Raw genomic sequence first — 25,733 nt, 5'->3', positions numbered from 1 at the left:
CCAAAGAGATTAAAAAAAAGAAAAGAAAAGAAAAGAAAAAGGATCTATGTGTACAGAAATACTTGTAGCAGTTCTTTTAATGGTGGCAAAGAATTGGAAATTTAGTGGGTGTCCATCATTTAGGGAATGGCTGAACAAGTTGTGGTAGATGATTGTGATGGAATAGTATTGTGCTTTAAGAAATGATGAGCAAGGGGCAGCTAGGTGGTGCAGTGGATAGAGCACCGGCCCTGGATTCAGGAGGACCTGAGTTCAAATCCAGCCTCAGATACATTACACTTACTAGCTGTGACCCTGGTCAAGTCACTTAACCCACTGCCTAACCAAAAAAAAAGAAAGAAAAGAAAAGAAATGATGAGCAGGCTACTCTCAGAAAAAAAAATAAGATGGAACATTGTACACAGTAACAGCAATACTGTATGATTATCTACTCTGAATAACTTAGCTATTCTCAGCAATACAATGATCCAAGACAAGTCTATAGCACTTAGGATAAAAGGTGCTGTTCATCTTCAGAGAAAGAACTGGTACAGCAGGCATACAGATCAAAGATACTTTTTTCTTTGCTCTCTTTATTTTTCTTGGGTTTTTTTGTCTTTTTTTCTTTAACAGAATAACTTACATGGAAATGTTTTGCATGACTACACATGTATAACCTAGGTCAAATTGCTTGCCTTCTTAATGGGGGGGGAGGAAGGGAGCGGGGAATTTAGATCTCAAAATTTGAAAAAAATGTAAAATTGTTTTTACATGTAATTAAGAAAAATAAAATATTAAATAATATTTTAAAAAGAAATCTATTATGGAGGTAAAAAAATTTAAGGGCAGCAATAAGGGATGAATATTCAGGTCAATTCAAAAAGGGGAAGATTCCAAAAATGGGAAAAGGTGACCAAGCAGATATGATCAAATAATGATAACTCCAAGGTTGAATTTGAACTTATATGTTGGTTTTTAAAGGTCTTCAAAACTCGGTCCCTTCTTACCTAATCATCTTCTTACACCTCAGTTCCCTTTACATACTTTGCAGTCCAGTGATGCTAACTAACCAAAGAAGTTTGGTGTCTCTCGTACAAAATAGTTTATCTACCAACTCTGGGAATTTTCACTGGTTGTCTTCCATATGTGCAATGCTCTCCTTCATCTCTGCCTCCTTGTTTCTCTGGATTCCTTCAAGTTTCAGTTAAAATCCCACCTTCTGCAAAAACCCTTTCCAGATCGGCCTTATTGATAGTGCTTTCCCTGAGATTGTCATGTAATTACACACACACACACACACACACACACACACACACACATTTATATACATGCATACACACATATATACACACATATATAATTTTGTTTGTACATCATTTCCCCCCTTGTTGTCTCCCTCATTAGACTGTGAGCTCTTTGACAAAGGGACTATTGTTTTACCTTTCTTTGTTACCACTTAGCACAATACCTGGCCCAAAGTGGGCAATTAATAAATATTTCTTTACTGTCTGATCTATATTCCAATTTCTCATATATTCTAAATTTTCTTCATGAGAAAAGTCTACATATTTATTAAAACAAAATATATCTCTGTTTATTGAAAAAATAGGAGGAGATAAGAGGAAGACTTTTAGAGATGATTTTATCTGGCAGGCCCCGTTTCAGAATTATACAATTTACTAAGAGGTATAGGGAATATAAGATAATGACATGTGTACTCCTTTTTCCACTAAGCATTAATTTTTTTTAAATTTGGAAAGCAACATGTAGCTTTTGAAGACTTTATTCCAAAAAAGTGTCTTACACATGCATGTTCTAACATCATACAAGGTTTCTTGACAGACACTGCTAAAAAGTTAATTTTGTTTATCCTGAGTAGTGCTGTCCAATAAAATATGAGAAAGAGATATATGTTTTTCAAAAGTATTCACTAATGGCATAGAAGATATCCTGTGGAAAGTTTAAATTTAAGAAGTATGCCCTTTAAAAATGTAGGTTCTCAATTTGGAACTATGCCCAAAGGGCTACAAAAATGTGCATACCCTTTGATCCAGCAATAGCACTTCTAGGGCTATATCCCAAAGAGATCAAACAAATGGGAAAAGGACCCACATGTACAAAAATATTCATAGCAGCTCTTTTTGTGGTGGTAAAGAACTGGAAATTGAGAGGATGCCCACCAATTGGGGAATGGCTGAGCAAGTTGTGGTATATGAATGTAATGGAATACTATTGTGCTATAAGAAATGATGAACAGGCTGACTTCAGAAAAACCTGGAAAGACTTACATGGTTTGATGCTGAGTGAAGTGAGCAGAACCAAGAGGACTTTGTACACGATAATAGCCACGTTACGTGATGACTAATATTGTTAAACTGAACCCTTCTCAGCATTACAAGGATCTAAGACATCTCCAGAGGCCTGGGATGGAAAATGCTGTCCACATCCAAAGAAAGAACTATGGAAGTCGAATTGCTATCACTTATTTTTACCTTCTCTTGAGTTTTGTTTCATCTTTCTGATGGTTCCTCCTATTGGTTTTAGTTTTTACTTACAACTTCACTAACGTGAAAATATGTTTCATGGGTATGTAAATGTAAAGCCTATATCAGATTGCATGCTGTCTTGGGGAGGGTTGGGGAGAGGAAGGGGAGAAAAATTTTCAACTCAAAAGCATATGGAAGTGATTGTTGATAGTCAAAATAAATAATTTTTTTTAAATCTAAAAAAATTTTAAAAATAAAAATGTAGGTTCTCAAGATTCACTATTTGTAAATAACATTATGCTTAAAAATCCTGGAACAATATAATGGCTCCTCAAAGACACCTATGGCCTTTCAAAGATCAGGCTAGCAATCCACACAGGAAATATGTATTTCTCAGTTAGGACATGCAGGTGACTGCTCATGCCAGTGAACAATCCCATAACTACAATAAATCAAATCAAATAAGAATTAAGCATTTACAATACAAAAATAGTTTTTAAATCTGCAGATGGTTAAGAAGTCAGGCAAAAATGGATAATAATAAATCGACATTTATTGAGTGCCTACTATGTGCCAGGCACTGTGCTAAGTGCTGGGGACACACACACACAAAAAAGCAAAATACATTCCCTGCACTCAAGGAGCTTACAGTCTAATGAATGGGTCTGTATAACACTTGGGAAGTTATACCCTGATTTTCATGGTCCCAAAGTAGTCCCAGGTACACATGAGCACATATGTACACTCATACACACAATCTTATATTTCCAATGCCAATATTCTCCAACATGGTTGAGGAGATAATATCATGATCTCAGAAAATTTAAAAATTGCAAATCACCCAAAAAGCAACAGAAAGAGGTAGCCATTTTAATAGAGTTCATTTATTTCATCAAGGGAAAGTATGGCTGAAACAGTGAGTGGCTCCATCATATACTATGAGTAGGGAATGAGAAATGAGCTCTACCTTAGCATTGCCCAAGTACTGAATAAAACCCAAGGAAAAGGTATGTACATACAGCACATTGAGTTAATCATCTCTGGAGGATTTATTGAGAGATGTAGGCAATAATCAATAAACCAAGGTCAGTGAACAATTTATCTTCTTCTCCAATAGGAATACCCAGTTTCATGACATCAAGAGGAAAATCCAATGATTATAAACTGAACAAGAACAGTGATGTTCAGAGTGTGAATATCATTAACTGTAAGGACTGTGTTTATGTACCAAAGTCATACTTAAACGACAATAGATGCAAGGGGTTGTTTGAATATGCAAGTTTTTTTTTTAATTTTTAAAAAATTTTGTTATTTATATAATCAATCATGTTAATAGTTTTCCTTATGTTAAACCACCCTTGCATCCCTCATATAAATACCACTTGGTTATAATATATAATCTTTGTAGTATATTGTTATAATTTTTTAGTTAGTATTTTATTTAAGATTTTTGTGCCCATATTCATTAATGAAATTGATTTATGATTTTCTTCCTCTGTTTTTATTCTTCATGGTTTATGCATAAAAGGAGTTTCATAGGATCTCTTCTTTGCCTATTATTCCAAATAATTTATTTAATATTGGAATTAGTTGATCTTTAAATGTTTGATAGGATTCACTTGCAAATCCATCTAGTCCTGTTATTTTTTTTCTTAGAAAGCTCATTTATGGCCTGTTCAATTTCTTTTCCTAAAATATATCTGTTTAGATATTCTATCCCCTCTTCTGCTAATCTAAATAATTAAGATTTTTGTCAATATTTTTGAATTTCACTTAAATTGCTAAATTTATTGGCATATAATTGGGCAAAATAACTCCTTATAATTGATTTAATTTGATCATCATTAGTGGTAGATTTACTCCTTTCATTTTTAATACTAGTCACTTGGTCTTCTCTCCTTTTAAATCGAATTAGTCAATTGCTTATCTATTTCATTTTTTTTCCTTAAAATCAACTCCTAGTTTCATTTATTAATTCAATAGTTTTGATACTCAATTTTATTAATCTTGTCTTTAATTTTTAGAATTTCCAACTTAATGTTTAATTACCGATTTTTAGTTTGTTCTTTTTTCTAGTTAATATGCAATTTTAAAATCATTATTTGCTAGGGGGATATTGTATTTATTTCATTTATTGATTACTGCAGTAATAGTGATAGCTGCCATTAATGACTTAAGATTTATAAAGTGCTTTACATATATTATCTTTTTATCCTCAAAACAGTCCCATAAGGTAATTGATATTATTATTCCTACTTTATAGACCAGAAGACCACAGATTTAGAACTGGGAGAAATCTTAGAGGTCATCTAACCCAATCCCCTCATCTGACATACTATGGAAGAGAGTTCACGTGACTGGCCTAGGGTGACACACTTAGGCCTATCTGAAGCATGATTCCAGACTGAGGTCCTCCTAAAGCCAATCCTGGAATTCTATCCAATTTTGTAATATGTATGTATGTATGTATGTATGTATGTATGTATGTATGTATGTATGTATGTGTACATATATGTATGTATACACATACATGTGTGCGTGTGTATACATACATGCATGTACACACACATAGCTTCATTTCTGCTCATATACTCTTGAGTATTCTGGCTCTGATTTATATTATCTCTGTGCAGCTGCATCACACAAATTCTAAAGAGGCCAGGATGCTCAGTCAAAACATCCTCACTCTCCTGCTATCTTCTTAAGGCAATGAAATCCAAGACATTAAGATAATATTCTTATCTAGGCTTATGAAAGCTTAGAAAAGAATTACCACAAAACCCTAAAAATGAAGAAAAAATTAAGGAAAAACTAATAAAGAAAAAATTTTTAAAAATAAATAAAAGAAAATAAATCAAAAAAAAAAAAGAAAAAATGAAAACGTAGTGCCTTAAAGATGGTCACATTCTTTAAAAGAAGTTGAAATTCTTTGGATGTTACATAAAAGTGCAGAAAAGTAAGGTAGGAAGGCACAGTTAAAATTTGAATCCACAACCTGCAAATATATACTCAACCAAAGAAATAGTAAATGCTTTCATTAGGTGGTCAGAATAAATAAACTTTCTTGTAGAAGTAGCACAACCCACGAAACCTGGATTCAATTCCTTGCTCTGTTATTTACTTCCTTGTTGAGGGGAACTCTCTTAGCCAATCTGACCTTCCCACGGTTCCTCAGGTGTTTTGCTCTATAGCTAGAAACTTTGCCTTGGCACAGGGCTGTTTCCCTGTATTTCTTCTCATCTCCCCCTCTTGTAATCTCTAATTTGCTGCAAAGCTAAGCTCACCATCATCTTTAGGAGATTGCTCCTGATGTCCCCCCACATTAGAGCTTTCTTCCACTATGTCCCCCAAATTATTCTGTATATAGCTAGCATAAATTTATATGTGTATACTGTTGTTGTTGTTCATCCTTCATTCTAGAAGAGGGCCAATGACATCACAAGGGTGATGTCTTGACTTGCATGTGAATTAGATTTAAGGGAAGCAGACCATGTTGTCTCCAAGATAGAATGGAAGCACCATAAAGGAATGGGCTGTTCCACTTTAATCTTTGTATCATCAAAGCATAGCACAATGCCTACATAAATAATTGATGCTGAATAAATTTTTGTTGAACTTATCTGAGTCTTGGTTTTTCATCCATAAAATGGGAATATTAAAACTTCTACCAGCAGCCTAGTAAGGTTCTTATGAGGAAAGCACTTCGTAAATCATAAATCCGGCTTGTAGTATTCAATATGGTGAGAAAATAGGATAAAGAATGATTGTGTTATTTAATTATTATAGGAACTCCTGGATGAGAAATCTCTTTACCAATGTTGCTCCTTCTCTTCATATTATAATCTAATAAAAATTGCTGTTAATATTAAGAGGTTAAGTAATTGGCACAGGGCCATATAACAGTATGTATCAGAGGTGGGTCTGAAACATAGATCTTATTGACTTCGAGGCCAGTAAGACTTATGGTAGATCTTGGTACCATTATTTTTTCAATTTACATATCTATAGCTATCTATCTGTCTATCTATATATCATTTTTTGGAGGCAGAGTTAAGTGACTTGACCAGAGTCACATAGCTAATAAGTATCTGAGGCCTGATTTGAACTCAGGTTCTCTTGACTCCAGGCTGGTGCTCTATCCACTGTACCACACTGCTGCCCCAATAAAATTTTATATGGTCTTGACAAGAGAGGCAGACATTTAAAACCTGTATACTAAAGGAATTGGATTTTTTTTTTACATTTGACATTTTGGTCATTTTAAGTTATCATTGACTTTCCAGCTCTAGCTTAACTTCGAAGTATTTTTTTCCCAAAAAATACCACCTTCTTCCTTCTTATCTCCAAGAGATAAGAAGGAGAGAGGAAAATGCACATGGAAGGGCAAGGGAGGTCATGCAGTCAAACGCACACTTCATAATCTATTACTGGTCTCTACAGGGTGCTAATAAAATGTAAATGTGTGAATTAGAAAACAAGTCCGTGGTTGTTGATAATCTTGATAGAATAATCACTGCCTGCTGACAGTCTAATGAAACTGATGAATTGACAACACAATTCATCTCCTTGCCCATTTATCTTGTCAAATGGTAGACTAATAAAATTTACTCAAAATAAAAGCAAACACTCTGGGGAGTTCACTTATTTGTCTAGATGAGAAATTGTTATATGGGAAAATGACTGCCAATGAGCAGCTTTTACTGCAAATAGGGCCAGATGACAACCTCTCATACAATCTTAAACGGATGGTGATCACCAAGGGGATAAATGTAATTAAGATTTTTTAGAAAAATGCTTCAGAGCCTCTCCCAAAGATCTAAAAAATATCACTCAATGACTGTGAGTGAAACAACCATTTCTAAAGAGTAAAAAGTTTAAACAATAATCTCTAGGAGTATTCTCATCTTTTGTTGGAGATGAGTGTGATGAATTCTATGAGCTTAACTCACAGAACAGAAGTGGGAATCCAGCCTCAACATGGAGCCCCATTCTAAGTCAATAAATTCTACTTATCTAAATCAGGAGTTCTTAACCTGGGGACCAAGGACTCTGAAGGTTTCTGTGCATGGATTTTAGCTAGGTCAGTGAATTCGGATAGGGAAAAAATTACACATTTATTTTCATTAACCTCCAATTAAAGTTTAGTATTTCTTGCAATGATAGCTTTCACCTTGATCTGACTTTCAAAATTAAGTTTGATTTTAACTTGCTTACATTTTAAATGAATTGACCTATTTAATGTATTAATACAGAAACACATATATTGCAAGATCACAAAATTTTTCGAACAGATCACTATTTCAATATAAATGTTTTCTTTGTAAACTTATTACTTTATTTAACTTATGTATTATTCTGAGGAGTTGTCCATAAGCTTTACCAGTTTGTCAAAGGAGTTCACAACAAACAAAAAATAATTAAGTAGGTTTAAATTAACTTTATAGATTTTCACTAACATTAATAATGATTGACATAGTCACGTGATGCTAACATCCAAGATGTTAGTTCTCAGAGGTCTAAGTATTAAACTAAAAAGAAAAAATAATAATAATAATCCTTCCCAGCATTCCTGCAATGATAAATATTTGACATCATTCTTATTTGACAGCTGAAGAAATGTGGCAAAGAAAGGCTATAGGAATTATGGAAAAATCAGGACAGTATCAACAATGACCTCTAATTATTACCATTCTCATTAAACCTCTTGAAGAAGCCTATATCATATTTATGATTATACTATATAAAAGTATAGAGTATGAGGGAAGGATTTTTAAAACTTTAACTTTTATATAACCTGTCAGAATAACTAGATATGTTCAGAGGGAGAGAATAAATGCACTACGACATGAAATATAATTGAGGAAGTAAATGAAAGGGGAGAAAGGGGATTAATAGTTATCACTCATTATTTTTTAAATCCTTACCTTTTGATTCAAACTGGGAAAAGAGGCAAAGGGAAAGCAAAAATTAGACTCTTTTTCATTAAGCCCTGAACATTTTAGGTAAATCACCATTAAATGAAGTCAAGAGTCTTACAGGAGTATATAGAATGCGGGATTTTGAGTCAGAAAGACATGAGTTTAAATCCTACCATAAGCATTTCCTAGCTGTGTGATGTTGAGTTCAACCTCCCTGTGCCCTCATTTATATAATCAGGTGATTGGCCTTAAGGATCTCTAAGGTCCTTTCCAGCTAGAAATCTATGTATCGATGATTTAAGCCCAGTCAAGCGGGTGAGTTCATGGTTTGTGTTAGAAAGGAAAAAGAAAACAAAAATAAATACCCGTCCCCATCAAACTTTCCACAAAGTCAACTTTTCAAAAAATGTTTCTTATTAGCACATCTTTACCCTTAACCTTTGCAGGAGAAGAAAAACCTTCCCATTGTCATGTGATGAGTTAACATATCTCTTCAAGTCTTTTGAATTCTAGCAAGATAAATTCCCCCACAGGGCAGTCATCAACTCACTACATATGATAAATTGATATAGTATGAATCCGGTCTCATCCAAGATACATTAAACCAGGCAGATTCTTTTAGTTGATTTGTTTAAGACAAGGGTCTCCCTATCTTGCCCAGGCTAGACTTGTAGCCTGATCCAAATACCAATCAGGATGGAGGTTCTCTCTTCCTTTGCTTTTCAAATCTGGGTCAGTTCATCACTCTTTTGGGCCTGATGGCCCTCTGCCACTTGAAACTCACTCTACTGGTGCCAGACTTATATGTACACCTGATTGGATTTCACTCTATGTGAGCAGCTCAGAAATTTTAAACTCAATCCTCCATTCTCAGCTTCCTTAGCAACAAAGATGTCAAGAATGTACCACCACAAATCTTTTTGGGGCCATAGTCCCCTTTGGCAGTCTAGAAATATGGACCTCTTCTTGGATAAACATCACAAAATAAAATACATTTTATTGTAAAGGAATTCAATTATATTGATATGTCTTAAACTGGTATTGCTTAGATGCTAGGCTTCATACACTTTCTGGATGATGGGAAAATCGGATTCATTTGAAGAAGTCATTATTAGTTAAAAGCATTAGGAAAGATGGTCTCACAGTACCAGACTGCGTTCTTGAGGGGGAAAAAAAATTCAGAAAACACATTTAGGTTCATGGTCCAATTCATGAAAATTCCATACTTTAATTCATTTCCAGAATCTTTTGAACAGGTGTTCAGCTGCTAGGCTTCTGCAGGTGAAGCCCATTAATGAATCAACTTGGTTCGTGGGGATTAATGAGGTAGTTTATTTCAACTCCAGGTAATACAAACCCAAAATTAAATTCATTACAAGGTCCTTGAATGTCAACAAGAAGATGAATACTGGACTTACCTATCATGTTGTATAAGCTCTGAGGAGCAAATTGCCGGGGCATTTTCTGAATGGCTTCCTTATACACGCTAAGTGCTTCCTAATGTAGGAGACAAGAGAATGGACATGTTGTCAATGGAAGTGCTGAATAAAAAGGAACTACTTCAGTGAAAAGAAGATGTAAACCACATTCTAAACCAAAGTTATAATCTTCCTCCTGGAACAGTAATAACAATACTGATACTTTTTTTTTAAAGCACCTTTGGGGGAAAAGAAATTGAGCTGTACTTTGACGCCAGTATACATCAACCTCATTAGTGATAGAACCCAGTCCAAATAGCAAAGGAAGCAATATAAAAGTTTAGTATACCCAGATGTCTATTACTAATGGTGTTTTCAAATTTTTTTTTCAATCAAAACAGTTATAAAACTAGAAAGAGACTGAAATACTTCAAGTTTGCTCATAGAGCAGTTATTCCAAGGCTGCTATGTCTTTAACTTCTGTGATGACTATCAAATAATCATTATTCTACTGGGCCAGGCTATTTCTATTACCTTAGTTAAAAAAATATCAAGGCCATGTATCATATTCTCCCTCTTTTCTGGGTAAAATTATTATCACAGAATCACAGATTAAGAGTTGAAATGTACCATAGGGGCCAACTAGTCAAATCCCTTCATTTTACAGATGAGGAAACTGAGGACCAAAAAGGTCAATGACTTGTCCAAGGACACAAAAGTAGTAAGTAGTGGAGGTGGAATTTGAACTCAGTCCTCTGACCCAAATCCATGGCTCTTTTGACTATATCACACATTGTAAGGAAAATATTTCTAAGATTTACAATAGGAATAGGAACTACACCTACAATTTCACTGGTACAGGGAACTTCTAACAGTTAGAGCTATGATAAAATTGAACAGGCTTCCTCTTTGCAGAAGGTAATGGGTTCCTTCTTGATAGCTGTTGTTAAATAAAGGCTTTAAACAAAAGCTAGATGATGACTTACATCTTATATAACACTTTTAATGTTTGCGAACCACCTTCCGTATTATCTCATTCGAACCTCGCAACAACATGAGATAGGTGCTGTTATTACCCCCATTTTACAGATGGAGAAACTGAGTCTAAAATCATTTAAGTGATTCATTGACCAGGCCTACAGAGTTAGTAAGTGTCTGAGATGGGCACTGAACTCAGATCTTCCTAACTCCAAGCCCAAGGGGATGCTTACTGAGGTTCAGTTTGAATTGAATTGGCCTCTGAAGTTCATTTCAACTTTGTAATTCTGAAACTGAAACTCTTAACAGAATTGTCCACAGTATTCATTGGATGAGACAATTTGGAGCTAGAAAGGAACTCAGAGGCCATCTAGCCAACCCCCTAACTTTACACATGAAGAAACTGAGACCTTGAAAGGTTAATGACTGCCCAGGGTCCACATCAATTAACTATTTGAGCTGAGACTGGAAGACAGTCAGTCCCCTTGACTCCAAACTCAATGTTCTTCCCACTATCCCTCACTGATTCACATAATACTGATAATAGAACTCAGACATAGCATGTACTTAAAGTCTGACATTTTATTACAAATACAGAAAATAAATAAATAAATGTATGGGTGTGCATCCATAAATTTACATATATACACATACTTGTGTGTGCATATGTATACATGTATATATGCAATGTATATGTGTATGTGTGCATATCCATATATGTGTGTATATATGGATATGGATATGGGTGTATATATATGTATACACACACATACATACACAAATATATATATCTCTAGCAAGTACATTCTAGTATTCTTCCATCAAGTAAATTGAGGCATTAATTAGACATTTTATAATGTCAACAACATAATATAATGGTCCAGGGGTGGGGATCTATATAGACAAAAATGTTAATGCATTAATATGCACTGTATTCCACTTACAAAATCAATGTCACACTAACATTTCATTGACTCAAACAATTTTACAGAGAAGAGAAAACAGAATTACGTAGTTAATTCAACTACCTAATTTTAAAGATATTTAAAACTACTCAGGAATTAATATACAGAGAAATTAAACACTTTGCTCAAGTGACATAGGAATAGAATTAAAGACTGAACCTATGATTTCACTAGTATAAGGAATTCCCAGGTGAGGAAGGTCCCTCCACCAACACAGGTTGGCACCTTCTCTGTAACTTCTATATAGTCTTAAAAAGTTGCCTAGATCACTTTGAGGTTAATTGACATGTCCGGGGTCACACAGCCTATATGCATCTGAAGTGGGGCCGAAATTCAGGTCTTCCTGGCTCCAAGACCAGCACTGTTCCACTGTCATACGTACTAATTAAAGAGAATTTTTTCCCTTTAGTTTATGTATCCTCAGTACCTGGAAAAAGTAGACACTTAATAAATGCTTGTTGGTTGACTGATTCAATAGCAGGTTGGTTGATTGATTCGATTCAATCAGGACTAGAACTTATCTCTACTCCAAGTTTCTTACTCCATATGCTTAAAGATCCAAGAATCATCAGATTAAATTGCAAAAAAGAGGACAATCTGTGCATGTCTACCTCCAGCTATAATTCTCAGATTTTAGTCTTTCCCTAGGAACCAAAGGGCTTTTAAGAGTTTTGCCCAAATTAATGGCTGAAATAACAATTAAGTTCATAACTCTCTTTTGGATTCAAGCTCTCTCTCTCCCTCTCTTTCTTTCTCTCTCTCTCTCTCTCTCTCCCTCCTTCTTTCTCTCCCCCTCCTTCTTTCCTTTCCTATACATGCACACACATACACATACACACACACACACACACACACACACACACACACACACACACACGCTACCGCTACCTACTGCTATCTTATATTCCATTTTCCTTTTTCCTTTTTTTTTTGCCAGTTGATTATCCCATTCTACAGGACAAGGTTCCTAGCATAAGATGGCTCTATGATAATGTCATCCATTTTAATTAACCAAGGTCTGACACTTCCCCCACTATCTCAACCCAACACATGATAATTTTGAATAACTGCAAGCAATGGAAGCTAGCCATAGGGATTCTTAACAGTGTCTACGTCTGCTTACTTTTTAAATAGCAAAGCAAATCATGCAAGAAAGCAAAAGCCAAATGAAGGGAAAAAATGTATAGACACATCACTCTTATGGCAATGCAAACGTGTTTAATTAGAAATAACAACAACCCCTAAAGCCATAATGCTCCATGGGGCATCCAACAGGTCAATTGAAAAAAAAAAGTATTTAAATTAATAAATGTGAGTTAGTTAAGTGTCAAGTGGGATTCTTTTTACAAATCTTGCAAGCGTATCACAAAGGGAAAATGTTAACAAGTATTTAGTGATAGCAAAAAAAAAAAAAACGTATCAGCTCTTACCTACTGAGCATATAGGTGATGAAACAAATTTACCAAAAGCTATTACTTCAACTGTAACATCCTCATTTACCTATCACAAGCTTTTAGGAAATTTGATTTTCTTTTAGGCATGAACCAGACTATGTCATGCATCTTACTGTTCTCATTCCAACTCTACCCATCATATCTAAACTAAAGCTATGATCACAGTCCAATTTTGCCCCCCCCTTTTTTTTTAACTAAGGCTTTTCACTAAGTCCATTGGGAAGCATTAAAGTCAAATAAAAAGAATAAAGTAGAAAGAACGCTGAATTTGGAGCCAGGGGGTCTGGGTTCAAACACCACCTCTACTTCCTGTGTGAACTTAGGCAAGTTATTTAATGGTCCTGGACTTCAGTTTCTTCATTTGTAAAAAGAGAGATTGGATTACATAACATCAGAGGACCCTTCCAGCTCCTCATCTAGAATCCTGTGAATAATGACTTAGAAATGAACAAAGAAGGGAATTAAAAAGAGTTAAAACCCTAGGGCTAGGGAAGAATGGAGAAAGTGAAGCAAACATCATAATCTCTATATGAGATTGGATTTATACAAAATGGTGTAGCTAGGTGGTGCAATGGATAGAGCATTGGGCTTGGATTCAGGACACTAATCTTCACTGTTCAAATCCAGCCTCAGACACTTGCTAAGCATGCGACCCTGAGCAAGTCACTTAACCCTGTTTGCTTCAGTTTCCTCATCTATAAAATGAGCTGGAGAAGGAAATGGCAAACCACTATGGCATGGAGAGTCAGACATGACTGAAAAACGTCTGAACAACAATACAGAATGTAATAAGAGGTGGCATCATCATTACTAATAAAAAACTACAAAACAGACTACAGTGAGGGTTGCTACCTTTAAGCAACACAATTTAGTTTTCTGGAGCAAGAAGATAAAAGAGGATATTTTAAAGTATTCTAAATTTACTTACGCACCAATCTCTCTATGACAGATACACATTCAGACTTGGAGCCTAGATTCAAATTCTGCCTGTGACATAGACTAGACATTGACTTTAGTAAGTCAGTAAATTTCTCAGTGCCCAGACAATTCTATAGGTCCCCATGGTGAAGAACATTTGCCCATCTGAGCTGTAAAGGGAATTTTCCTCACCAAGAAACGGAAATACTGATGAAATCACAGGCCCAGACCAAAAAAAAAAAGGGGGGGGAGAAAAAGGGAGGGAGGGAGAGAGAGAGAGAGAGAGAGAGAGAGAGAGAGAGAGAGAGAGAGAGAGAGAGAGAAGAGAGAGAGAGAGAGAATGAGAATGAGCATTTGGCCTGACCTCATAGCGACCTTGTTCATGATAGAGTTTTCCCAAATTATAAAGGCAACTGGTAACAGAGCTCTTATGGGTATGAGGATCCTTCAAGTTTTCATCAGGAATCTCTGAACATTTTATAAATGTACGGCGGGCTTCTTCGGTCTTCCCTTGGTTCATGAGAATAATGCCAGTATTTAAATATGCAGCTAGGGGAAAAACAAAAGGAAATATAAGCTTAAATTGGGCATTGATACTGAGACTATAGAACATTATTCTATTAATTAGGGGTAACATTTCTACTATTTGGTGAATGACTTTATGACAGGAAGTCTTAATTTTCTGTGTGGTGTAGATCCCTTTGACTGTATGGTGGAGCTTATCTGGTGGAGCTCTACAGGAAAAAAAATGTTTCGGAATACATAAAGAAAATACAAAGATTCCAAAGGAAACCTATTGCCTTGAAATAAATTGAACTACTCTCATGGGTTTAGCAATGTACCCAGCTCCAGAAGGTGGACAGACATAGTCCTATCTCAAAGAGCTTATAATCAAAATAAGGAATATCCATCTGAAAACTATATAGATGTCATAAGAAGATTCAAAAATTAGAAAAACCTGTAATTTAGCATAGGTTAGTGAAATATTACAAGAATAGCTGCTTCTGAGGATTATTAAAATTCTTTAAAATTGATTATAATGTCCTATTTATTGATTTTATGTTAACTTTAAATCCTGCAGCTGAATTTCCTAGAATAAGAAGAAAAGGAGTATTTTTAAATATTCTAATATTACTTACAAGCTAATGTAGGTCTGCTACCAATCGCCAGTTTATAGTAATGCAAGGCTTCTTTGAACCGGCTGTTCTCCTGTAGTAATAACCCTCTACATGAGGAAAGAAAACATAAGTTGGAAGAGAAAAAGATATATTACTGAAAATAGGAACCACAAAGTTTTATTTTATGTGCACAAAATAAAAATGTTTAAAAGTACAATAAAATACTAACCTATTTCAATAAAAAAAACTATAAATAGGAGGAAATGATCTCGTTAAGGGAGAAAATATTGAATAGTTATCAGCTTCACTCATATGTTTGTACAATGAATTAGGAAGTAATTACAAAAGAAAATTGTATAACCACAGTTTTTCCCCCTTTTTCAAATAAACCTTTTCCTTATACCATTGCCAGGCTTCTCATTTTTTTTTCCTTTTGGAGTATCCACAGGCTCACATCACTTAGCAAAGGAAATTTGGTCTAGACACTGACATGTCTGGAAATGTGAGCTGTCCTTCAGCCTGGTCATGTTAGGACATATTTGTGAGACATAAGGCCATTACTACCCTAAGATCATTTACTTAGCTTCAGATGAGCTGAGCTAATAGGGGCAGGGGGCAGAGGGCAGGGGCAGGGTCGGGGAGGAGGAGAGAGATAGAATCGACTTTATGGAAAACAACTGAAGATAATCCCTGCTATTATTTCCCTCTTAACTTGAGCCAAGGCTATAAGTTTGGATTTCAAGGGTCCCAAGCAAAATTTCAATCCATTTTCCCAGGGAACACCTGTCACCATAGACCCTGGGAAATTCTTATTTATCTCTTTGAGCTCTGAAGGAGGAAGGGCTACATCATCAGGAGCTGTGCATATTGGCAAAGCCTTTCCTGGGATATCTGACAAAACCCAAATGAGAACAGATTCCTAAACGAGCCTTTCTAATTTAGATTGTAAACTTATGGGCAAGCAGTGATTGCAACTAACAGCAAAACCAAGTTAATTTGTCTTTTCTACCCCTGAAGGTTCCTAAGTACTCTTATTCCCACTTCCTAGGAGGTGGTAGCACCTTGTCCCAAGACAGTAAAGTTAAGCTTGGAAAAACCACCTTCTTGAAGTTACTTTTTTTTTTATAGAAAGGGAAAATAGCATGGTAGAAATAGTACTGAATTTGTAGTCAGAAAACCCCAACATTTGAATCTCAGTTCTGCTATTTATTACTTGTCACCTTAGGCAATTCACTTAACCTCTCTTGGAGTAGGGAAGGTGGGCTATAATTCTAATATTCAGTAACATCACTAAAGTCTTACAACCAATTCTCACCATAATTTCATTAAAAAAATAAGAAAAAAAAACCTACCGTAATGTCAGAAAATTCCTTAAGACATGAGTCAGAGCACTGGCATGGATCTGAACTAGTATTGCACCCCAGTAGTGATAATTCCTTTAAGGATTGTTCTGTTCACCATTTTTATATGGCTCAATGAACATCCATAAATCTTATTTTAAGGGAGTTAACTGCCCCCTATCCTGATCTTTTGCCTAGCATTCTGATTTCTTGGAATTCAGGCAAATGTTAGGTAAAGTATGCTTGTAAGAATACCTTTCTCAGCTCCAGTATTTAAGGGAAAGGATAGATAGATTAATTTAGCCTAGAGTGAAATGAATACAGAGTTAACTTATAAACTGTCCCTGGAATCTGCCATTTTTAGATTCTACCTATAATTTACACCAGAAATGTCAAAGACAAACTAGATTAAAATGTAATTGGGCAATATTTAATAAAATAAATCAAAATATAATTGAACATAGATAATGTTAATATGTGGTTTTCTAAGTCAATATACAGCCCATAAAGAGGTTTAGTGGTCCCCATTTCTATTTGAGTTTAACACCAGTGATCTCCACTATCCCTTGAGAGATTGGTTGAACTAGTGGCCAAAAAGAAATGTAAAAGGAATGAATATTGATGGGTTTTTATGATCACTGGATCATAAGACTGTAAGCTAGAAAGGTCCCTTAGAGGTCATCCAAGTAAGTCAATCAGGAGGTCACAGTCTAATAGACTATACAAATTGCCGTATAAACAAGATACATATGCATATATATACACGCGTATATATACATACATATATGTATGTATACATATGTTTATGTACCCACATATATGCATATATACACATATATACATATACAGAGAGACAGCTTTTGTGCCCGATCTATGGTAGAGTATTCCGAGCTCATACTGGTCTGATCAGACACAATCAGATACTACTTTTTGAGAACAATGAACAATAACCACTACCACATATATGCATACATATTATATATAGCAATTAACAGAGATGAGGCACTAGCATTAACAGATGAGTAACTGAGTGTCGCAGAGAGTTAGTGACTTCCCCAAGGACACACAGGTAGTTAGTAACAGAGTCAAGATTTGAACACAGGTTGTTTGAGTCCAATTTTATGTGCACAAAATAAAAAATTCTTTCCACTGCACCATGGTGTTATTTTTTATAATGTATTTAATTCTTGGTAGTAAGTGTTTTTACATATATATATATATATATATATATATATATATATATATTATATATACACACACATATATATAATATATATACATATAACATATATACAAATAAATATATAACATAAATACATATTTATGTTTGTGTAGTGTTATATGCCAACATGTTAAGGACCTATGATTCTGTTGGTCCTGGAACTCCCCTTACTAACATCCAGAATAGTCTCAGAACATAGCTAGAGACTCAGAAAAATTAAATGATTCTACTATGATCATATAACTAGTAAGTATAAGGGCAGAACTTGAACCTGGGAGTTATTGATTCCCAGGCTAGATCTTTGTTATCTATGTCTCACTGCCTCAATCCTATCATAGGATTTTTCCATAGGCATACACTGAGACAGTGAATAAACATTTATCAAGTGCCTGCTGTGTGCCAGGCACTGTGCTAAGCTCTAAAGTTACAAATATGAGATTAGACAGTCCCTGCCCAGGAGAAAAGTCAGAAAAGTCCCAAAGTTGCATAGCCCAAGAAGAAATGAGGTGTCTGAGCTGAGCTCCCTTCATAAATGGGGGTTTTGGAGTTCATGGCTCCACCCTTCAAATAGAACAACAGAGGGTGGTGATGAGGTAAAGTACAAAGATTCATGTGATCTTGCTAGATTGTGAGGTTTTCCCAATAATGAACTGAATATTTTTTGAATATTTATAGGTAATCTAGGGCTAGCTAGGTGGCAGCTAGGTGGCATAGTTGATAAATGGGCCTAGAGTCAGGAAAACTCATCTTCCTGAGTTCACATCTGTCCTGAGATACTTACGAGCTGTGTGACCCTGGGAAAGTTACTTAAGCCTGTTTTCCTCAGTTTCCTCATTATAAAATGAGCTAGAGAAGGAAATGGCTAACCACTCCAATATCTATGCAAAAAAAAAAAATCCAAATGAGGTCATGAAGAGTTAGATAGGACTACAATGAGTGAACAAGAAAAGCATTGTAAGAACTCAGGGGAGGATTAGGGTGAAAAAAATTTAAAAGAATCCCAGAGATTTGTGTAAGTTGGAAGATGTTTATGGATACAACTTTTCTCAGAGTCCTTGAGTTTTCATTTCCTTTGCTCTTTAAGAGATTTTCACCTGGAGTTTTTGTAGGCTTACACAGAGAAACAGGAAAGGGAAGCTGTTTGCAGAACCCCATTATTACCTTACCCTGTAGCAAATGGCAAGACAGAGTCATACTGCCTTAGTAGCTATAAGTAGGGGGAAGCAGAGTAGGGAAGGGGAAGGGAACAAATATTTCTCAAGCACCTACAGTGTGTCAAAATGCTGTGCTCAGCCCTTTGCAAATAATATCTCATTAAAGAGTGGAAACAGGCCTCATTTTGCGAATCCTTTCAAGGAATCAGTAAACTGGGAAAGAAGTAAAGGTATTGTGTACTAGAATGCAAGGAAAGAGAGTAGGAAGAACAGGGATGTAGGAGGATTGGAACAAGTTCAGAGATACCTGGGACAGAGCCAGGAGCCCACACTGCAAAGATATTGTAGCTTTCTATTTGAAGAATTGTTTAATTGAGGTTCCTATGTTGCCTGAATGTGTATTAATACATAAAATGGCCATTAAATGTCAATCATTTTTAAGAGTTTTAGGGGTACAGGAGGGTGGGGATACCAGCCAATGGGATGGTTCAGTGAGTTAAAGAGAGATTTGCATTTTGGGTAATTTGGGGTCTATTCCATATTATACTGCTAGACTTACAATGAACTTGGGGTCATCACTGTCATCATTGGAGAGGTGGGGAGTGGGGAGTAGGCTTCTGTTTGGTAGCTGCAGTGCCATCTGGTGGTCAAATCACATATTACACCTCCTTGACTGCTTAACTATCAACCCATAAATAAAGCAGTAAATTAGCCACTTTGTGGAATAGCAGAGATCAGGGGAATGAGTCTGAGTAGTTGTATTATTTACTAAGCACATCTTTTAGCAATGCATCATAACTCACTATCCATACCCCTGTCACTTATATATGTGATTTGCATATAAAATATAATTTGATCATTGAAAATATTACTGTATATCTTTAATGTGTTTTGTTACTGCACATAATCTAATTCATAGGAATATTTAAGATGGGAAAGTAAATACTTAATGGAGTCTCAAATACATTTGTGAAAAATATTCAGCACTTGCAATAGTGTCTAGCACACAGTACGTGCTCAATAAATGCTCTATCGTTTTGAAAGTCAGATACACACTGCAATTCTTAGAAGAAAAAATATCATAAAAGTATACATTCATAATCCAACCCCCTCATTTTGACGATGAGAAAACTGAGGCCCCAAAAGATTAAATAACTTGCCCAGGATCACAGTGGTAGTAAACACCAATGGACCAAGATCTACAACTGTAGGTACATTTTCAGAATAGTAAGAACCATATTACTACTCACAACAGTAATACATTTGCATAGTAATTTATAATACGTAAAGAGCTTTGATATTCTTTATCTCATTGTAGCCACACAACATTTTGAAGTAGGAGGGGTAGATATTATCTCTATCTTATAGAAAAGGAAATTCAGGATCAGAGACTTGCCCAAGTCACATGGTCAGCAAATGACAAACCAGGACAAGACTACGGGCTAAGACAAGGACTAAGTTTTCTGATTCCTAGTCCCTGACTCCATACACTATACCCAACAACTTATCTGTCATTTGTAATCAATTGAGAAGACATCCGAGAATTTGCCTGTTTTTTCTGGGCTTGATGTGTGAACCCTGTTCAAGTACTATTTTAATACTCTGCCCTCACCCCAAACCTCATTGATCCTCATTTTAAATGCTTTGAGTAGAATGGAGTTCTATAGAGAGAAAAGAGCCATGGGAAAGTAAGAGGAGGAAAGAAATAGTACGGGGAAGGGGGAAGATAAGATGCAAAGGAATTTTTGGCACAATTTTTACCTACTATATGTAGAGAAGTGTGGTGTAGTGGACAGAAAACTAGCCTCAGTGTCCAGAGTTCAAGTATAACCTATGATAGATGATTGCATGACTGGGTAAAACAGATAAACTCTCCATACCTCCAGGAAATTATCTGAGATTTAAAGATTCTGATTTATATCATTAAAGGAGGGTCCCCATACCAATAAAATCACAGGCCAAGCTAAAAAAAAGAAAAAAGCAATTGGGGTTCCCCATGTCTTGTTAAACATTTCTGAACTAGGAAGAGGGCTGACCTGGTAATTATTCCCCATGACCTAGAAACATGAGGATTTCTAAAGATACTACAAATCTCCTCATCTATTTGGACAGGAAAGACCAAATATTTTCAATGGACAGAAGAATAAACAGAACCCCTTATTATGTGGCTAGGTGACAGGAGAAAAAAAAAGAGACAGAATGAGTCTATAGGATTACACAGTAATCTATTACAGAATATAATAGAAATGTCACAGTGAGTTCCCAATCAAAGAACAAAACTTAGATGTCACAAAACAAGTAAATAATTCTGATTCATTTAAAATACTGTTTGTAGTCTTAGATTCTAAAGCTCTTTTCCAGCTAATTTAATTAGGATTTTAAAAACAACAAAACATGGATGAACTAGATTTTTTTTTCTCAAGAAAAAGATCACAAATTAATCTACCTGAGGTATAACCTAATATCAAACCTATTCACAAACATTTAAAGAATAGCATAGTAGAAATGTCTGCTATGGGAGGGGAGGGACTGATTGCCAAGAAAACACACATAGTTTTCTGAAATATTGAATGTTCATGATAAATCACATTTTTTGAAAAGTTATGGAATCTTTCACATTTAGATTTTTAGAATATGCATTAAGCACCTCCCACAATCTTTTATTTTTTAATCAATGGCAGCAGCAAACATATTTCACAGATCCACCAAAGAGCCCTAGATACAATGAGGAAATTTGCAGGGCACCAGACATCATCATATTTCCAAGGGCACTGATTAGGTTACGGGTACTGTTAATTCATAAGTATTTTGATTCTTATATGTCTGCAACAGGTGCCATTGCAGTAATTTGTTTTTAAGCACGAATGCATTAGTCCACTAGAAGAGAATTTAACCTATAGAGTCCTTTTAGCTGTACATTTAAATTCTTGTCAATTCCAGTAGAAGCAGCATTAAGACCAACCTTTTATTAGCAGGGGTTTTTCATTTTGGTTACAGAACTCATTCTTTGTCTGACTGAATAGGCTAAAGAGCGGTTAGAAATCATTTACATGTAAAAGTAAAGACAGAAATAAAGGGGGACCTGTATTTTAATAAGATGAGGGACAATTTGCTGCCTGAAAAAGACTCTGTGTGTCTGTGTGTGTGTGTGTGTGTGTGAATATTTGGGAAAGATGACATAGTTAATTATGCCCTAGTCTCTGAAGTAAGAAATTTTCAATTTCTTGATATATTAAAAAGCTGAACAGATTTTAGGAAACCTAGCAGGCTAGTTCCTAATCTGACACAATTTTATCAAATTAGTAAGTATTACCTTAATGGAAGGGAATCTGGGGCACATTACATGTGCCATTATTTCATAAAGATTCATTCTCCAGAGAGGCCAAAAAGTGTTTACTCATGCCAAAACAAAAAGGAGTAGGCTAATGGGAGGAGGTGTATCGCTACCTCTCTATCTGGGCAAAGGATCTCTTTTTCATTGAAGATCAGAGAACATGTTTTCCTTTTCAACTCCTTCTCTCCCCATCTCTTCTAACTAAACTTTTCTGCTCTTAATTTATTCAGAATGCTAATCAGCTATGGAAATAAACCTGTAGAGATCTCAAGTTCTGGACAGAGAAAATACAAGCAGTTGGCTGTTGTTTGTTTTTAATTTCTAGAATACTTAGAAAGTTAACTGAAAAATCCTGTGATGTAAATACACATATTTCCAGGGAAAAAAAGGATGGTATTACTCATACCACTAATAATTTTTATTCCTTCATGCCTACATAGGCTACTTGTGTATTGTTTTCCTTAATTTTCATCAAAAGAAGTGCCCTCCCTCTCACTTCTAGCAATCTTGGTTCAATTAGAAGTCTTCCCCTGCAGCTTTCTCTCTCCAAACAAAGGTGTGATGTTTTGTTTTTGTTTTTCAGGGTATCACAATGTTCTGGGTACTTGATTAGAAATGGGAAGGAAAAACAAACAGTAATATTTAGAATTAACATGCAAACATTTAAGTGTACATGACTGCACACAACTGCCACCCCACACTAAACTTTGAAAAGTACAAAGTGCTGATACAGTCATTTGGCATTTCAACCCCACTAGAGGCTGTGGTTCATATCTTTGGAGTACAAAGAGCTGTCCGGTTCTGCCAATCATCATGAAGAAACTGGCAATCATCTCACACCCTAAAGGAATAGGAGAAGCTCTCCTAGGAAAGAAAACCACAGGGGTCATCTCATTCCTGAACAGATCCAACGTGCAATCATCATTTTTACACTGATGACTCTGACACAAAGACAAATCAAAAACAGGATTTTCGTGAAAGATAAAAATAGGATGACATTCACCTCTGATTCGGTCAACACACCTGCAGAAATGTTATCAGTGCTTTGGAATTAGCTGAGTCCTTTGGGGAAAGGAGTTGTCTCAGGAGGCTTAAATCTTCATTAGGACCTCTTATCTCAGATTCTCCTTAGTTCTAAAAGCATATGGTTTTCATAAAGATTGAATTGGAGATACTCAAGAGCTAGTGTTATTAAACCATGTTGAAGGACTTTATTATGTTTAAGAATAGCACTGAAAATGGAGAGCACATGAGGCTTGGAGTCAATAAGACCTGTGTTCAAATCCCACCTCAGACATTTAAAAGTTATGTGACCTTGGAGAAGTCACTTGACTTCTATTTCTCAGGCCCTAGGAACCATCTACTAAATCATAGCCAGGTTGCCACCTGTGCGTGTGTGTACACACATACATATATATGTGGGTGTACATAAGTATATAAATAAGAGTGTGTGTGTATGTACATGTATATATAGATATATGTATATGTATGTGTATATGTGTATGCATTGAGAAAGAAGGACAGAGAGAAAGACAGAGCTCATACACTGGAAGATATGTTATCAATTAAAAATTACAGAGTCTTCTGGTAATTCAAGTGTATAGAGTAGCATACAATTTTGAGAGTACCCTTGTCGAATTTAGAGAACAGAAACTACACCAATATGTCACTAAAGCGGGGGAAAATTCACATTGATATTACATATTATATACCATGTATCATGTAATACATACTCATAATAATATCTTATATTCTATTTGAGAAACATGTAGTAATATGGTAGCATTGTTATTTTTATATTGAATGTATGGGGCACGCTGATATATGAAAAACATCTTGCCAGTCGAGGTGACCCAGTGAAGTGCAGTGGAAAAAAAGCTGCCCCAGCAGTCAGAGGTTAGGGTTCAAACCTTGGATTGGCTATCTACTCCTTGTGGTCTTAGGAAGTCAAAACCTCTCTGGGCCTCAGTGTTCTGGACAAAATCAGAAGACTACACTGCTTCTGTGGACTCTTCTAGCCCTAAATCTATGATGAAATGGAAGCCAATATGAACTTCATCAACTAAAGAATGCTTAGTTTTGCATACGTTCTCTACAAGTCATAAAGCAATCTAAGATCCACAGAATTCATTGATCAATTAAATATCTTATTATTTGAGATTTTCAGGAAGGGTTCAAAAGGTATCATTGAAGAATGTAGCTCTCATGGAACCTAGAACATAAATTTGCCATTCTTTGGCCCTTTGAACTTCTCTGTGCTTAAGACCACAGGCAACTTATAGGATAATTTTTTATGTGCAGCTACCCCAGGGACACATATAGCACAGGAGGTAACAAACACAGACCCAAAGGGAAAGATCCCCAGGAACACTTGACTCATGGAATTGTATGACTCTTCTACAAAGAGGCTTCACATGCCTCTCTAACATTGCCTCTTCTCATCATTCAGTTCTGCAGCTTGGGTAGTGTACAATGTACCAATTGAAGCACCAGTGGAGGACAGCTTCTTACTCTCTGTGTTTAAGAGGTTCAGAAGAGAAGAAAAGCTGCTGTCTTTGTTAGGGGATATCAGTAGCTATGACTAACATAGGACAATTGTTTTCCTTCCTTTAGTTTGGGAAGGGTGTTGTGTATTGCAAAGTTCATACTTCTTCTTCTTCTTCTTCTTTTCTCCTCTCCTCCTCCTCCTCCTCCTCCTCCTCCTCCTCCTTCTTCTTCTTCTTCTTTGTATTTTGCTAGGCAATGGGGTTAAATGACTTGCCCAGGCTCACTAAGCTAGTAAGTGTCAAGTGTCTGAGGCTGGATTTGAACTCAGGTCCTCCTGACTCCAGGGCTGGTGCTCTATCCCCTGTACCACCTAGCTGCCCCTTTCCTCTTTCTACAAAGAAGAAATGACCTTGTCTCTCTTATGTGTACAAGGGAAGGAAACAAGCTTGCCACCGTCAAGATTTCTGCTTTTCTATCAGATTGGCATGTTGGTCATCAACTCCCTTTTCTAGAGGTGGTGGTTTTATTTCAAAGTCAACATGATCATCATCATCATCATCACTGTCATTGTCATCAATAACAACAAATGCCTCAGAAGTCGTAGGGATGCTGGGAAAGACAAAAACAAAGGCATTGCCCTCAAGGAGCTAATACTTTAATGAGATGAGAGAAATAACATGCAAACAATTATAGTCATAGGACATATACGTAGCATCAATAGGAGTTAATCTCAGAGGGAAGGCACTGAGGGACATGGATGAATGGGAAAGGCCTCTTGCAGAGGGTAGAATTTGAATTGTCTGGAAGGAAGCCAAGGAGCCCAGATGTAGAGGTGAAAATAAAAAGCGATTCAAGAATGGAGGACATCCAGTAAAAAGGGATGTATGAGCAAGGAATATTAAGAAGGTTACTAGAACTTAAGAGTATATGGAGGGGAGTAAAGTGTAAAACAAAATAATAAT

The 25,733-nt window shown here is 35.8% G+C and overlaps 1 protein-coding gene across 4 annotated transcripts in view; it reads right to left on the bottom strand.

Annotated features, from left to right (window-relative positions):
• The window catches only part of TMTC2 (transmembrane O-mannosyltransferase targeting cadherins 2), a 518,078-nt gene that overhangs the window by 182,150 nt on the left and 310,195 nt on the right, over positions 1–25,733 (bottom strand). For all 4 annotated transcript variants that reach the window (XM_020993460.2, XM_020993461.2, XM_020993459.2 and 1 more), the window contains 3 exons: positions 15,256–15,341; positions 14,481–14,665; positions 9,802–9,880 (listed from right to left, as the gene is read on the bottom strand). In XM_020993460.2, the coding sequence (XP_020849119.1) occupies positions 9,802–9,880; positions 14,481–14,665; positions 15,256–15,341 (350 nt within the window). The remainder of the gene's footprint in view (positions 1–9,801; positions 9,881–14,480; positions 14,666–15,255; positions 15,342–25,733) is intronic.

This window comes from Phascolarctos cinereus, unplaced genomic scaffold (genome assembly GCF_003287225.1).
Source record: "Phascolarctos cinereus isolate Bilbo 61053 unplaced genomic scaffold, phaCin_HiC Scaffold_1;HRSCAF=81, whole genome shotgun sequence".
NCBI lineage: Eukaryota > Metazoa > Chordata > Mammalia > Diprotodontia > Phascolarctidae > Phascolarctos > Phascolarctos cinereus.
Note: the sequence above shows the minus strand (reverse complement) of the source record. Positions and strands in the feature narration are given on the sequence as shown.